Source organism: Nuphar pumila, chromosome 10 (assembly GCF_984573655.1).
Source record: "Nuphar pumila chromosome 10, dmNupPumi1.hap1.1, whole genome shotgun sequence".
Classification (NCBI taxonomy): Eukaryota; Viridiplantae; Streptophyta; class Magnoliopsida; order Nymphaeales; family Nymphaeaceae; genus Nuphar; species Nuphar pumila.
Genome location: NC_143258.1, coordinates 81,866,684 through 81,882,715, shown reverse-complemented (window position 1 = coordinate 81,882,715; position 16,032 = coordinate 81,866,684). Strand labels below are relative to the sequence as shown.

General features: G+C 37.9%; 1 protein-coding gene across 1 annotated transcript; it reads left to right on the top strand.

The window, feature by feature from the left end:
- Positions 1 to 2,270, top strand: SCPL50 (serine carboxypeptidase-like 50). The gene has a single exon (XM_090019140.1). The coding sequence runs from the start codon at positions 719 to 721 to the stop codon at positions 2,108 to 2,110; it is 1,392 nt and encodes a 463-aa protein (XP_089875266.1). The 5' UTR covers positions 1 to 718; the 3' UTR covers positions 2,111 to 2,270.
- Positions 2,271 to 16,032: the final 13,762 nt, after the last annotated feature.

Genomic DNA, 16,032 nt, shown 5'->3' with positions numbered 1-16,032 from the left:
TTCTTGGAAGGATGGACATATATATGGATGTTGCAGAAACTGTGGAAAGAAGAGAAAGCTCGTTTATTCTTTTGACTGACCAAACCAGTAGAATTTTTTTGGTAGACAAGGTTTTTTTTTCATAACGATGTGCAAGACATCTCTTGAAGTAACAATGAAAGGCGAAATTCCAATAACTCCTTGCAACGAATATGAATTTTTCATGCCTACATGGGTAGAAATGCATCTGAAAATCAGTTAAAACAATGTTGAAGGTAAAAAGGTAATTCTGCATCACATTTAATGGCAAGAGATTGAAGTAAACTCTGGGCCTTTTTAATTAACCACGATCTTATTTAGGTGCCTTTTCAAAAAAAATCTAAAACGGAAGCGCATTCTTTATTCATGCACAAACTTTAGGTGCATTCTTAAAAAATTCCCAAAAAAAAACAGAATGAATGTCATCATGGGCCATTCCTCCAGTGAAAAGATCAGGTGCAATATGACTGCACAAATATTTGTGCATTAAGCACCTGATCACCCTCCATCTTGGGGACAGGTCTGTCAGTTGTGGGGGCCCAAGGCCTGATGAAGGGCAATCAGATACTTAATGCACAAATTTTGTGCCATGTGATTGCACCCGATCCGTACTACATCGTCATTGTCTATGCAATTGTCCTCTTTATTGGGCTCGGCAGATTCCCTTCGTGGACCACATGAATTTTGCTCCACACCATGAATGCTTATCCTCAGAAGACCATCCAACTTCACTGTAGTAATGGCAATGGCCATGGGTCTCAAACTTCTCCAGCTCCTCCCCATATTGATACTCCTTGAGTTTCAGGCCACTTCTCTAGCCACTGCTACTGCTGTACTCCCCAAAGAAGCACTACCCACAAAGTCTGGATACCTACCTGTCAGCAAAACCACTGGATCAGCCATCTTCTTCACTTTCTATGAAGCCACCCAGCCCTCCTCTGTGTCTATCTCCCAAACCCCACTTCTCATCTGGCTCCAAGGTGGGCCTGGATGCTCCTCCATGATCGGAAACTTCTTTGAACTCGGCCCGTGGAAGTTGTCCGCCGACAACCCGGACCTCCGGCAGAATCCCGAAGCTTGGAATCGCCTCTTTGGCCTTTTGTTCCTCGACAATCCCATCGGAGCAGGATTCAGCATCGCCACGAACCAATCTGAGATACCAACAAACCAGAAATCCGTTGCTCGCCATCTCTACATTGCTCTCCAGTACTTCCTCTCGACGAACCCGACTTTCCGATCTCGTCCCTTGTACATCACCGGAGAGAGTTATGCAGGGAAATATGTCCCGGCGTTCGGGTACTACGTCTTGAACAAGAGTCAGATGGTGAAGCCGTCTCGCCGGATAAATCTCCAGGGCGTCGCGATCGGGAACGGGTTGACCGATCCCGAAAGCCAGGTGGCGACACATGCTGCATCAGCATACTTCTCCGGCCTGATAAATAGAAAGCAGAAGTCCCAGATGGAGAAATTTCAAGTTTCTGCAGTGGAACTGATCAAACTTAAAAAGTGGCGTGAAGCAACCGATATGAGAAACCAAGTACTAGACTATCTTCAGAATGTTAGCGGGTTAGCTACACTATATGACTTGAGGAGGAGTAGGCCTTATGAGACAAAGCTGGTAGCCTCTTTCCTAGAAAATGTAGCTGTGAAAGAGGCACTTGGTGTCAACAGAGATGCTGTCTTTGAGGGATGCAGTGGCTTAGTAGACTCTACATTGCATGAAGATGTGATGAAAAGTGTAAGGTTTATGGTAGAGGCACTGGTGATGAAGATCAGAGTTTTGTTATATCAAGGGCTTTTTGACCTGAGAGATGGTGTCCTCTCGACGGAGGCTTGGATTGAGAAGATGAACTGGGAGGGATTGAAGTGGTTTCTAATGGCAGAGAGGAAGGTGTGGAAGGTGAAGGGAAAATTCAGTGGGTACGTTCAAAGGTGGGGAAATTTGAGTCATGTTGTTGTTGCTGGTGCAGGGCACTTGGTCCCTGCTGATCAAGGATTGCATTCTCAATCCATGATTGAGGAATGGGTATTGGAGGAAGGCTACTTTGGTAATGATGAAGATGAGGCTGCAAATTTAAGGAAACCCATCTAAATGTAAATGTCCAAGGAGATCTTGATGCGGGGAGATTTTCCTAGGATAAATAATGAAGCAGATAGATTTCTTCATAAGCCTTTCAGACTGATGGTTTTAATGTTAATCTATGCGAGTCAGTTGATTGTTATTAATATGTATGCAATCAATTGATTGTTACAAATCTTATGCGTGTTTGTCAAGGACACACAACCCAATTAACCCCTCTCTCTCTCTCTCTCTCTCTCTCTGTGTAGAAGAAGATATAGGCTGCATTTTGCAGAAGTTGACAACTTAAAAAATGTGCATCCATGAGTTTGGATTATTCACTGATAAAGATCATAAATTTCTGTATGAGAAGGAAATATACACAATATACCAACTTGCGTTTATTTCATCACTTGTGCCAAGCTTACAGCATGCTAGCTTAAGCCAACTTGACAAAATTCACTATGGCAACTGAACCAACAGGATCAGTCTGATAGTATTCCCCTGCAACTGCTCTTCTTCACACTCAATAATAGCTGCAAGATCAGCACATGTGCTGAGACGACATGTAAATTTTGGTCTATTGCTGCAATCTCCACTTCTTCGCATTTTCAGTAAGCAGCTGCAGAGCCCCTTCTCCATGACCGCTTTGGGTATAACTTTGCAGCCCATGAGATAGAGCCCCACTGAAGCATTTTGTCTATTAAAAAGTTGCAGAGCAAGTTCTATATCCTCAGTCTGAGCATGACCACTGATCATCGTGCCCAAAGAGCCAACTTTAGACTATGCATTACCTAAGGAAGCTATAACCTGCAATCATTGTGTTCCATGAAACTTCATTTCTCTAAGGCATTTCGCCGAACACTCTTTCAGCATCCATAAGACGGCAATTATGGACATATTCAGATACGATACCCGTCCACCCAAACACAACCAGTACGAGGTCAATTCAATCAGGTCATTTTGAACGTACCCCATGAAAATGGCATTCCAATAGATTGAATTCCAATCAGTCGGTATATCGATTCCGTACGTGCCCTCAAATGAGCGTATTCAACACCGGATACCCCTTTCAGACATTTGTCTGACAATAGGTGTGTTGATCTTAGATTCTGGCTTCTAACATGCACACCAATCATCACATCCCAGGCAACAAAATCCCTCTTGCGCACCCTGTAAAACATCTGCTGTGCAAGATTCAATTCTATCATTTGGAGCATAGCCCAGATATTGCCATCCATGATACCGTTATTCTCTTAGGCATTTCGTCGAACAGTTAGTGCATCTCTTGGACACTTTTGGGCGCATTCAGATCACAGGGGCATTTTCATTGTTTAATCATTCGGTATTGTGCAGTAGTAAGGTAAAAAAAAATTATATTTAGTTTTTGATATGAAAGGGCTTATAGTACCATAGAGACAAATACCGCTATATTTTCTAAATTATCATGTGAAAAATATCACGATATTTTTTCACCCATTTTAAATGTATAAAACATCGTGATATTCTGAAAATATCAAGATATTTATGTTTAAAAAGAATACTGCAATTTTCATTGTGATATTTACTTTTTATGAGAAAAATATGAGAAATTGGGTTTTTTTATTTTTACATATTTTAGATTTTTTTCTTTTTAATTATATTTTTACTAGTTTTTAATCTGTTTGTTTATATTATAATTTTCAGAAAATTTGAAAAAAACTTAATTTTCTCTCATGAAATTCAGAACTGTTCAGTTATTTTAAAAAAATTTCACTATGGTTGATACTGATATAGGCCTGACTCTGGTTTGGGTGCTCAAGGAACAGATCCAGGTCTTCCTAAATACAATAAGGAGCAAGGAGGAATCTCTTGAATTTAGAAGAAGGGCTGAGGCAGTACCTTTCACTAACATGCCATTTGGGCCGTTACCAGAAAAGTTTTTACCAAACTTGATCTGAATAGTACGGCAACTATGTTGGATATGATCTGCATTCAGATAGTCTGGACAAGATCCAAGTATGTTATTACCAGTTCCAGGTCCATATTCAGATTGTAAAAACCGGACCCAGGTTGATCGTATAAAAACCTTTGTAGTTTAGACATTTTAGAACTAAATTGCATTAAGAAATTTTGGATTCATGTGTGTATGGACACACACCATGCAGCAACCCCACCACCATCATCATTGCCAATACTTGGTGTCAAACCAATGCCACAAATCTCGTTCTCCAGAAAATCTATGCAAGGGAAAATCTTGCAATACTTGAAAAAATAAATTTCTCGAGAAAAATCTCAGAAAAGCATCGGCACATATAAAAATATAAAAACAGAAATGAAAATATATAAGTAACACAAAACATTTAAAAGCCTGTTTGTATCATGCTATGATATTTCCAAAATAGGAGATATGAAGCTTGAGATGGATTCAACCATGAGTTTTATGCCATGGATGCAAAATCCACATCCACCAATGTTATTATGATGCCCACAAATTCCTGTGAAGGACAGAGCACCATGCACAGCATTGTCATATTAGCAGATGTATTATGATACGATGCTGTATGTGCATAGGATTCTTGTTAAAATGTAAAATATACATATATAATAAGAATATATAATAATATTATTATATATTTTTGTATTAATTCTTTTTTATTTTCTTTTTATTTTTCCTTTCTTTTTGTTATCTAGTTCTATTGGAACTAGATACACCTAGTTTGGTTAGAACTTGACCACTCTCTAGCCGTTGGAATTGTTAAATTATATATATATATATATATATATATATATATATATATATATATATATATATATATATATATATATATATACATATATGTATATATATACATAATTTTCTCTTTCTTTCCTCAAAATACCCGATAGGGGTATTTTGGTAAAACCACATGTAATCTTTTTCCTTTTTATATTTTTTCTTTTCTTTCTTTTTCTTTTCCCTTTTTTCTTTTTTATTTTTAGCTTTTTGTAAGACCACAAGGGGCCCACACATGTAGTCGTTGGGGGCCCCAACGGTCAGATTTATGACCGTTGGGGCTCCCAACGACTACATGGGAGCCCCTTGTGGTCCCCTTCTTATGACTCCCTCCTCTATAAATAGAGGAGGTTTTTCCTCTTGTAAAGCATGGGGTTTTCACCCTTCTCTTCCTTTCTTCAAGAATATTCAACTTATGACTTTAAGTCATTTTCTACTTTTGTGAGTTTTGTGTGTATACCTTTGGTGTGTGTTATTCGCTTTTGTGGTTACTCTTAAAGAGTGTTTTTGCTCTATTGGTGCTTCCGCCTCTTTTCATTACATGGTATCAGAGCTCGGTTGGTGACTGGGCTTCTCTTTGTTATCTTGGAACGTGTGCCTCTCAAGCTTTTGAAGAAAGGAAGAATATTTGGTGCCGATGGAACGTGATTCTAAAGTTGAGCTTTCTTTTAAGCTCAATGGGTCCAACTATCTTATGTGGGCCTCCGCTATGGAAAATCATCTAAGAGGTAAGAAACTTTTGGGGTTTTGTTATGGGAACTACTCCCGAACCCTCTCTTGTTCTCACTAAAATCGAAAATGAGGTTGAAAAAGCTTTAGATGGCGATAAGCGCATCAAAGTTATCAATGACCATCAATCCAAAGTTGAGGATTGGGAGAGTAACCATGCCAAAATTTTGGCATGGTTTATGAACAATGTAGACCTTAAAAATTGTGCTAATATTGCCAAATTTAAAAGGGCCAAGGTTTTTTCTTAAGGGTATGTATACCCAAAAGGATCTTGCTCGACAATTTTTTTGTCAAGAAAAAATCCGTTCCACCAAACAAATGGATATGAGGGTCCGGGACTACTTTAGCTCTCTAACCCCTCTTTGGGATGAACTTGCTCTTCTTGAGCCTAAATGGGTGGCTCCGGAAGATATTGAGTTAAGAAGGGAACAAATTGAAAAAGAGCATTTTTTCCAATTTCTTCATGGTCTTCGCCCGGAATTTGAACAAGTTAGGGCATCCCTTCTCCATAGAAGCAAAGCCTTACCCATTGAAGACACCCTCGCCGAAATATGCCAAGAGGAAACTCGACTTGGCTAAATTGTTAAGAGTGATGAAGTTTTGGCCGTTACTAGGCCCGGATCAAATGTAAAAGCATATAGACCTCCTCACTTTAACAAAAATAGTAATGGGCCTAGAAAGGGAGTGATATGTCATTATTGTAATGAACCGGGACACATTAGACCGGTTTGTCCCAAACTTAAGGAAAAAGTAGCCGCGGTTGGAGAAAATTCTCCAAAGAAGGAAGAAGAAAGTGCCAAAGAAGAAGATATCAAAGAAACTCTTAATCACCTCTCCGAAGTTCTCAACATCTTCTCAAGACTTCTTCTTCAACATCCGGAGCCGCCATCACCTATTCTTCATCACCTCCAGGTATGTGGATACTAGACTCTGGTGCTTTTTTTCATATGACATCTCATAAAAACTTCATTTCAAATGTTTTTTCCGAACCCATATCCTCTTATGTTTCAACGGCCGATGGAACATCTTTGAAAATTGAAAGTATTGGAACACTTGATTCTAAAAATTCTTAAAACTTTTTCGTTCTTAAAGTTAGAATCGTTCCAAAAATTAATTTAAATCTTTTTTTCGTTTCCCAAATCACCGATCATGGATGCCAAGTCTCTTTCTCACCTAAAGATTGCACCGTGCAGGATCTCCAGTCAGGGAAGCTGATTGGGCAAGGCTATAGAAGGGGTGATCTCTATTTTATGAATTTTTTGACTCTTCCATCTAAGTCATCTTGCAATCTTGTAAAAGACAAAAGTATTGGAATTTGGCATGAGAGACTTGGTCATCCAAATTTTGTAAAAATGTCTCTTTTTTCTTTTTTGAACAATACTTGTAAAGACAATCACATGACTTGTAAAGATTGCATTTTTGGGAAATCTAAAGCTACTCCATTTCCTCAAAGAAGTTACTTCACCACTCGGCCTTTTGAACTTGTTCATTCCGATGTGTGGGGACCTTCTCCTATTTTGTCTAAAGGAGGTTTTTCGTACTATGTGGTCTTTATTGATGACTTCACTCGATTTACATGGATTTACTTCCTAAGTCGCAAATGCGAAGTTTTCTCATTCTTTAAAGAATTCCATGCGATGGTTAAAAAACAATTTTTGGGAAATTTATCTATTCTTAGGTCCGATTCGGGAGGCGAATATATGTCCAATGATTTTCAAAGCTATTTAAAAGAAAATGGAATTTGTCATCAACGTTCTTGTCCCAACACTCCGCAACAAAATGGTCTTGCGGAAAGAAAGCATAGACACATAATACAAACCACAAAAACGTTATTAATTTCAAAAAATATTCCAAAGTCCTTTTGGGCCGAAGCGGTTCTAACCTCAACTTACCTTATCAATAGAATCCCTTCATCTTCTTTGAAAAAATTTTCTCCATTTGAAAAACTTTACAATATGTCTCCCGATTATAAAAGACTAAGAATTTTTTGATGTAAATGCTTTGTTCTAACTCACAAAAATGATAAACTTTCTCCTAGGGCTATTGAATGTATTTTCTTAGGATATGGCGAAAAACAAAAAGGTTATCGATGTTTTGACATACTCAAAAACAAACTTTATATCTCAAAAGATGTCACATTCCTAGAAGAAGAAAATGGTTTTTTGCACCAACCAAATGAAAATATTGATTATTCCTTTTTATTTGACTTGTTGCCTCAAGAAAACATAATAGATGATCATATTGATCCTAGTGAACCTCTTGTTGAAGATCATTTTGAACATCCAAATGATGATCAAAATTTAGAAGAAAATGTTTCAAGACAAATACAAGTCTACTCTAGAAGGAATGAAAGAAATCCTCTTTGTACCCTTGAAAAATTCTCTCAAAGTGAGTCGATCGAAGAAACCTCTCAAAGAAGATCAAATCGTATTTCCAAAGTACCAAAAGAGATTTGTTTCTTATGATTCTTTTTCCCCTAACTTTCGAGCATGTCTACTTGCTCTTCACTCCTTTCATGAATCATCTCATTACAATGATGCTAAACAATATGCTCATTGGAATGAAGCTATGGAACTAGAACTTAATGCTCTTAAAAAGGCACAAACTTGGGAAATCATTGATCCTCCCAATGGCAAGAAACTCATTGGATGTAGATGGGTTTTTAAAGTAAAAACTAAGAGTGATGGTTCATTAGAAAGATATAAGGCTAGGTTAGTAGCCAAAGGATATGCCCAAGAGTATGGGGTAGATTATGATGAAACTTTTGCCCCAGTTGCTCGAATGACTAGTGTTCGAGCTCTTATTGCTATAGCCTCTGTTAAAAAATAGCTATCTTTCAACTTGATGTCAAAAATGCCTTTTTGAATGAAAATTTAAATGAAGAAGTTTATATGGAACCTTCTCCCGGTATGAATTTAAATGGAAAATTTTTGAAATTAAAAAGGCCTTATATGGACTTAAGCAAGCCCCTAAAGCTTGGTATGACAGGTTTAGTAATGTATTAATCAATTTAGGATTTTCTTCTTGCTATACTCACACTGTTCTTTTTGTTAAGAAGACAGGTGACTCCATTGTTATGCTTCTGCTATATGTTGATGATATGATCATCACTGGGAATGACAAAAAGGGGGTAAATGATGTAAAGTCTATATTAAAAGAAACTTTTGATATGTCTGATCTTGGATACTTGAGATATTTTTTAGGAATTGAAGTGGCTTATTCCGCGGGAGGATACATCCTATCTCAAATGAAATTAGCTGCAGAAATTTGTACCAAATCAGGAATATCTGATGAAAAGAAAGTTGAGACTCCCGAAGTTATCAATGCAAAACTGAGACTTGAAGATGGTGTTCTTCTTGAGGATCCAACCCCCTTCCGTCAATTAATTGGATCCCTCACCTATCTATCCATCACACATCCAGATATAGCTCATGTGGTTCATGCAGCAAGTCAGTTTCAGCATGCACCTACTTCGGTTCATATGGCAGCCGTAATGAGAATTGTGCGATACATCAAAAATACCATCTCCAAGGGACTCTTCTTATCCTCTTCCTCATCTCTTGAATTAACTGCTTTTACTGATGCTGACTGGGGAGGAAATCCCAATGATCGTATCTCAATTACTGGTCTTTGCATTTTTTTAGGTGAATCTCTCATCTCGTGGAGATGTAAGAAGCAGCAAAAGGTCTCTTTATCATCCACTGAAGCTGAATATCAGGCTATGGCAATGACAACAATGGAAATCGTGTGGCTCAGAGGACTCCTTGGGGACATGGGTGTCCTCAACTCCTCTCCCACCAAGCTCTGCTGTGACAACAAAAGTGTGATCTACATTGCAAGCAATCATATGTTTCACGAACGGACCAAGCATATCGAGATGGATTGCCACTACGTTCGAGATGAATTCCTCAGAGGAACTATCACATTACCATACGTCACTTCAGAATATCAACTAGCTGACTTCTTCACCAAAGCGCTCTCAACTCCACGATTTATGTTTCTTCTTAACAAACTTTCGGTCTTCTCCCCGTAAAGTTTGAGGGGGCGTGTTAAATTATGTATATATATACATATACTTATATATATATACATACGTATATATATAAGTATATATATACATATATGTATATATATACATAATTTTCTCTTTCTTTCCTCAAAATACCCGATAGGGGTATTTTGGTAAAACCACATGTAATATTTTTCCTTTTTATATTTTTTCTTTTCTTTCTTTTTCTTTTCCCTTTTTTCTTTTTTATTTTTAGCTTTTTGTAAGACCACAAGGGGCCCACACATGTAGTCGTTGGGGCCCCAACGGTCAGATTTATGACCGTTGGGGCTCCCAACGACTACATGGGAGCCCCTTGTGGTCCCCTTCTTATGACTCCCTCCTCTATAAATAGAGGAGGTTTTTCCTCTTGTAAAGCATGGGGTTTTCACCCTTCTCTTCCTTTCTTCAAGAATATTCAACTTATGACTTTAAGTCATTTTCTACTTTTGTGAGTTTTGTGTGTACACCTTTGGTGTTTGTGTTATTCGCTCTTGTGGTCACTCTTAAAGAGTGTTTTTGCTCTATTGGTGCTTCCGCCTCTTTTCATTACAGGAACTAGTCCAACGACTAGAATTCTAGCCGTTGGATTAGCCCAATGACTAGAGTGGGAGAGCTCCTTATGAGCTCTCCTCAATCTCTTTGTATAAATAGGGGTGAATCCCCTAATGTAAACTACTTCACTTCAATGCTTATTAAGCATTTGTTCTCATAAATAAAGTGTCTTATTTATTTTATGTTTTTTCATTTATACCCTTTTCTGGGCCTTGTCTAAAGTATCTTTTAGATACTTTCTTTCGATTGATTCAAGTGCATTCGTGGAAGAATACCATTTCATTACATGGTATCAAAGCTACAAAATTATTAGATCTTGAAAAGCTTGTCTCGATTTCCGTGCTTACGCAAAGGTGTTTATCACTTTGTTCTTACAAAAAGTGTTTCGTTACTTGGAAAAAAGTGTTTTATCACTTGCCGAAAGAGTGTTTTTACCTCTTTACTATCGGCTAACAACATTGAATTGTATTTCTTCCTCTTTTTCTCTATTCTTTTCTTTTGTTTCTCTTCTATTTTTCTACTTCACACCCTTGTAAAAGATGGATGACAATGATAAAGTCACCATCATACCCATGAAATTAAATGATACTAATTATGTGATGTGGGCTTCAATTATGAAGCACCACATATGGGAAAAAGGTTTATGAAAAATCATTGATGGTTTCGATTCGGAACCCAAACTATCTCTCACCAAAAAAGAGGGTGACAAGGAAGTTCCTCTAACAGAAGAGGAAAAAATCAAGGCTCTAGCCTCATATGAAAAAAATTGGAAAGAGTGGAGGATGGGACATGCTAAAATAATGTTATGGCTTATTAATAGCGTAAACATTAAAAAATGTTCTAGCCTCGCTAAATTTGAACATGCCGATAAGGCATGGGAATACCTTAGAAATATGCATTTCCTTAAACATATTGCACATATATGCAATCTTCAAGACAAAATTCGGACAATTACTCAAAGTGACAAATCTATTCGTGAATATTATAATGAGTTGTCCAAACTTTGAGAAGAATTGACTCTTTTAGAGCCAAAATAGCATTGTGCCGAGGATATCAAGCTTCGCCAAAAACAACTCGATATGAAACACTTTTATCAGTTTGTAAATGGGTTAAGGCCGGAGTTTGAATCCACCAAATCGGCCCTCCTTCATCGTGGTAAAATTCTTACTATTGTTAACACTATTGAAGAATTAACAATGGAGAAAAATCAACTTAGAAAGAGTACTCCAAAAATTGATGTTGATTCTGTTCTAGCTATGTCTAGACCAGGGAATCATACTCGCACTTATAGGCCACCTCATTTCTATAGAATTGTGAGTTTAACAAAAGAAAAGTTATTTGTCACCACTATCACGAACCGGGACATTATATGCCTCAATGCCCAAAGCTAAAAAGGCGAGACGAAAAGAGGGTCGCATCTATTGAAACCGAGCCAAAAGATCAAGATGCACATGTTTCCATGGCTCAACTAATGAAGATTCTTCAACCTCTTCTTAAAGGAGTATCCTCTTCGACTGAAAGCTCAACTGGAGCGACAGTCGCATCTGTTTTCGGTCTAGGTAACTTTCCTTGGCTTTTAGATTCTGGTGCCTCATTTCATATGACCCCAAATGTTAAATATTTATCCGAATGTCTTAAAAATAACTCAGGTATATCAAAGATTTTTACAGCGGATGAAACATCTCTTGAAATAAAAGGAGTAGGATGTTTTGAAAGTTTTCAAAAATCCAAAATTTTTTGTATTCCACGAGTTAGATACATCCCAAAATTGAATTTGATTTTGTTATTTGTTTCACAAATTTCTGATTATGGATGTAATATATCCTTCTCTTCTGATGGTTGCTGGATACAGGATTGTCGGTCAAAGAAGTTGATTGGGGAAGGTCATAGAGAAGGAAGACTATATTATATGGACTTTTTAGAAGTACCCAAGAATGTATTTTGTTTAAATGTTCAAAAAATTGAAACAGAGTTATGACACAAAAGACTTGGCCATCCTCATATGTCTAAAATTCAATACTTCCCAAGTTTGAAAAATTATTGTAATCCTGAAAATTTTGCTTGTAAAGACTGCATTTTGGGAGTGTTGTGCGATCGTAGAATACCATTGCGGTTGAAGAAAAAGTTTTATAGGACGACAATTAAGCCCGCTTTACTATATGATACGAAATGTTGGGCTGCCAAGAGACATCATATTCAAAAAATGAGTGTAGCTGAGATGTGTATGCTTAGATGGATGTGTGGAAATACAATAAAAGATAAGATTCGAAACGATGAGATACGTAAGAGGGTAGGCGTTGCATCCATTGAAAATAAGATGAGAGAGAATCGTTTATGATGGTTTGGACATATTCGGCGAAGGCCTAATGATGCTCCAGTTAGAAGGATGGAGAAATGAAAAAATATATTAGTTAAAAGAGGTCGGGGTAGACCTAAGAAGACTTGGATGGAGATGATAGGAAAGGATATGAATGCTTTGAACCTCACCGAGGACATGACATTGGATAGAAATGATTGGAGGAGAAGGATTCATGTGGAAGACCCAAAATGATTTTCTTTTTTGGTTCATATCGCCGACCCCAATTGTTTTGGGATGAAGGCGTAGTAGTAGTAGTAGTAGTAGTAGTAGTAGTAGTAGTTGTTGTTGTTGTAAAGACTGCATTATGGGTAAAATGAAAAGATTACCTTTTTCTAATAGAACTTTTGTCTCTACAAAGCCTCTTGAATTAATATATTCGGACGTTTGGGGATCCGCACCAGTTATCTCTAAAAGAGGTTATGAATATTTATGTCATCTTTGTTGATGGTTTTTCTAGACATACTTAGATTTATTTTCTTAAACATAAATCCGAGGTTTTTTGCCCACTTTCAAATATTTCATAAGATGGTTACAAATAAATTTCAAAGTAATATTGTCATTTTTTGCACTAATTCAGGGGGAGAATTTATTTCTAGAGAATTCAAATACTATCTTAATCTATATGGCATTACTCATCAACGATCATGCCCACACACCCTACAATAGAATGGTTTTACGAAACACAAGCATCATCACATTATGAAAACTAATCGGACTTTGTTGATTGCAAGTCAAGTTCCAAAAGGGTTTTGAACTGAGGCGACTTTAACTGTCACCTATCTCATTAATAGAATGTCATATTCCTCATTGAGAAATATCTCACCAATCGAAAAACTTTATGAGTTAGCCCTAGATTATTCTAGACTAAGAGACTTCAGCTGCAAATGTTTTGTATTTACAAACAAAAATGATAAATTCTCTCCTCGTGCAATCCTATGTGCCTTCTTAGGATACGTTAAAAATAAAAAAGGCTATAGGTGCTTGAAAGAAGGAAAACCCTATTATCGACAGTGAGAAGAAGGGAGAGAGAGAGAGAGATATTCCAGAGGAAAGAGGGTTCAGTCGATCGTGACTGCCCTCTCATTCTATTTATATTAAAAGTGTAAAACACTAGGGTACGAAAATACCCCTTTACAGAGTGTTAATTTACAATACATGAACTGGATCTGGACCCGATCCATTATATAAATGGATCGGGTCAGACATACACAATGAAGATAACGATGCCTTCTTTTCAGTCTCCCTCAAGTTGTGCATGGTGTTGGACCATGAACAACTTGTTCTTCAAAAACCAAAATCTATCCTTTGTTAACCCTTTAGTGAGGATATCAGCAACTTGTTCTTTAGTTGACACATACATGGGCTCAATCTCTTTGTCTTCAACCTTTTTCCTAATAAAATGTTGATCTATTTCAATGTGCTTTGCTCGACTATGGTGAATGGGATTGAATGACATGTTGATGGCACTTTGATTGTCACACAGCAACAGTGACCGAGCAATCGGTTCTCCCATTTCAGTCAGAAGATGTCTTATCCATGTACCCTCGGCCGTGGCAGTGGCCATCGATCTGTATTCAGCCTCAGTGCTCGATCTAGCAACCGCCTTTTGTTTTCTACTGCTCCAGGATACCAAGTTTGGCCCAATGAAACTGCAGTAACCGGATACTGATCGTTGTTCATCTGGATCACCCGCCCAATCAGCATCAGCATAAGTAACAATCTCATGGCCCCCGCCTGGATCTAATTCTTCCTTACCTTTGTATACCAGCCCATCACCCACTGTACCCTTTAGGTAGCGAAGTATACGTTTGACTGCCTCCATATGTGACACACGAGGTTCATGCATAAACTGAGATACCTGATTAACCGAATATACTATGTCGGGTCTAGTAAAAGTCAGGTATTGCAACATGCCAACTAAACTGCGATACTTAGTGGGATCTCCATATATATCCCCTTCTTGTGAGCTCAATTTCTGATGAATGACACTTGGAGTTGTTAACGGCTTACAATCTGTCATGCCTGCTCTGCCGAGAATGTCCAGCGTATATTTGTGTTGAGTAAGGGTAAGCGTATCATTTTTGTTATCAACTTCTACCCCAAGAAAATATCGCAGCTCTCCCAAATCTTTCATCTTAAATCTCTGATTTAATAACTTCTTCACCTGCTCAATGTGGCTTTTACAATTCCTTGTGATGATGATATCATCTACATATATCAACAGAAGAGTAGTAACTCCTTGTTCATTGTGAATAAATAATGAGTGATCCAGAAGAGACCGAGAAAAACCATGCCGTTGTATTTCTAGAGAAAAACTGTCGAACCAGGAACGAGAAGCTTGTTTCAAACCATAGAGTGCTCTCTTTAATTTGCATATATATTTTTTGGCGTCTCGTTCTGCATATCCAGTGGGTTGTTCCATGTAGACCTCTTCTTTTAAATCCCCGTGCAGAAAAGCATTTTTTACATCCAGCTGGCTCAATGTCCATCCATGTTTAATGGCTAGACTCAACACAATACGAATGGTCCCCATCTTAACTACAGGACTAAAAGTTTCATCAAAGTCTTGGCCTTCCTCTTGTGTGAATCCCTTGGTTACAAGTCGAGCTTTGTACCTTTCGATGCTCCCATCTGGTTTATATTTTATCTTGTACACCGATTTTGACCCAACGACATTTTTGTTCAGTGGTCTAGGCACAATCTCCCATGTGCCACATTCATGTAAGGCCTCCATTTCTTCATTCATTGCTTCTACCCATCTTCTAGAGCTCGCAGCTTGATAGAACATAAGAGGCTCATCCTCTTTACTTATGGATGTCAAGAATAACTGAAAGTCCAATGAAAATTTTTTATAACTTACCCACCTGTCAAGCGGATGTCGAATCCGTGAAGATCTTCTGATATCCATTTGCTGCGAAACGGATGATCCAGATGGATCCGTGTTCGTACAAGGAATGAATGAGGGTTCTTTCTCTCGCCGAGTGTACACAATACCCTTATACCTTGTTGGCTCCAAGTCATATGTGACAGTTTCCTCCGTTTGAGTCTCATTGGCTGAATCCTCATGTGGCTCATTCTGACTGCAATTTTCTGGACAGTCTACTGTACCATTGGAGAAGAGTTCTGAATTTAACCATGGGTAGTATACCTCAATGCTGGAGCTTGAGTTATCAGTATCCACCATAGTTGAATTATTATCCTGATCAGCAAAGTTCATTTCATCGAAAATAACATTCCTTGATATTTTGACACGCTTACTCAGGGGATCATAACACCTGTACCCTTTGTAATCTTCTGTATATCCTATAAACCTGCATTTCAAAGCCTTATCTTGGAACTTGTGCCTGAGTGAGCTATCAATGTGCACATAACAAACAGACCCAAACACACATAATTCATGATAATCAGGTTGTATGCCAAAAAGAGAGAAGTATGGTGACTTATTTTCTAAGATATTCATGGGCAAGCGATTTATCACATGAACTGTGGAGTGGAAGGCCTCAGTCCAT

Coding starts and splice junctions, on each gene's coding strand:
- SCPL50 (XM_090019140.1), top strand. CDS start 719: ATGCTTATCCTCAGAAGACCATCCAACTTCACTGTAGTAATGGCAATG.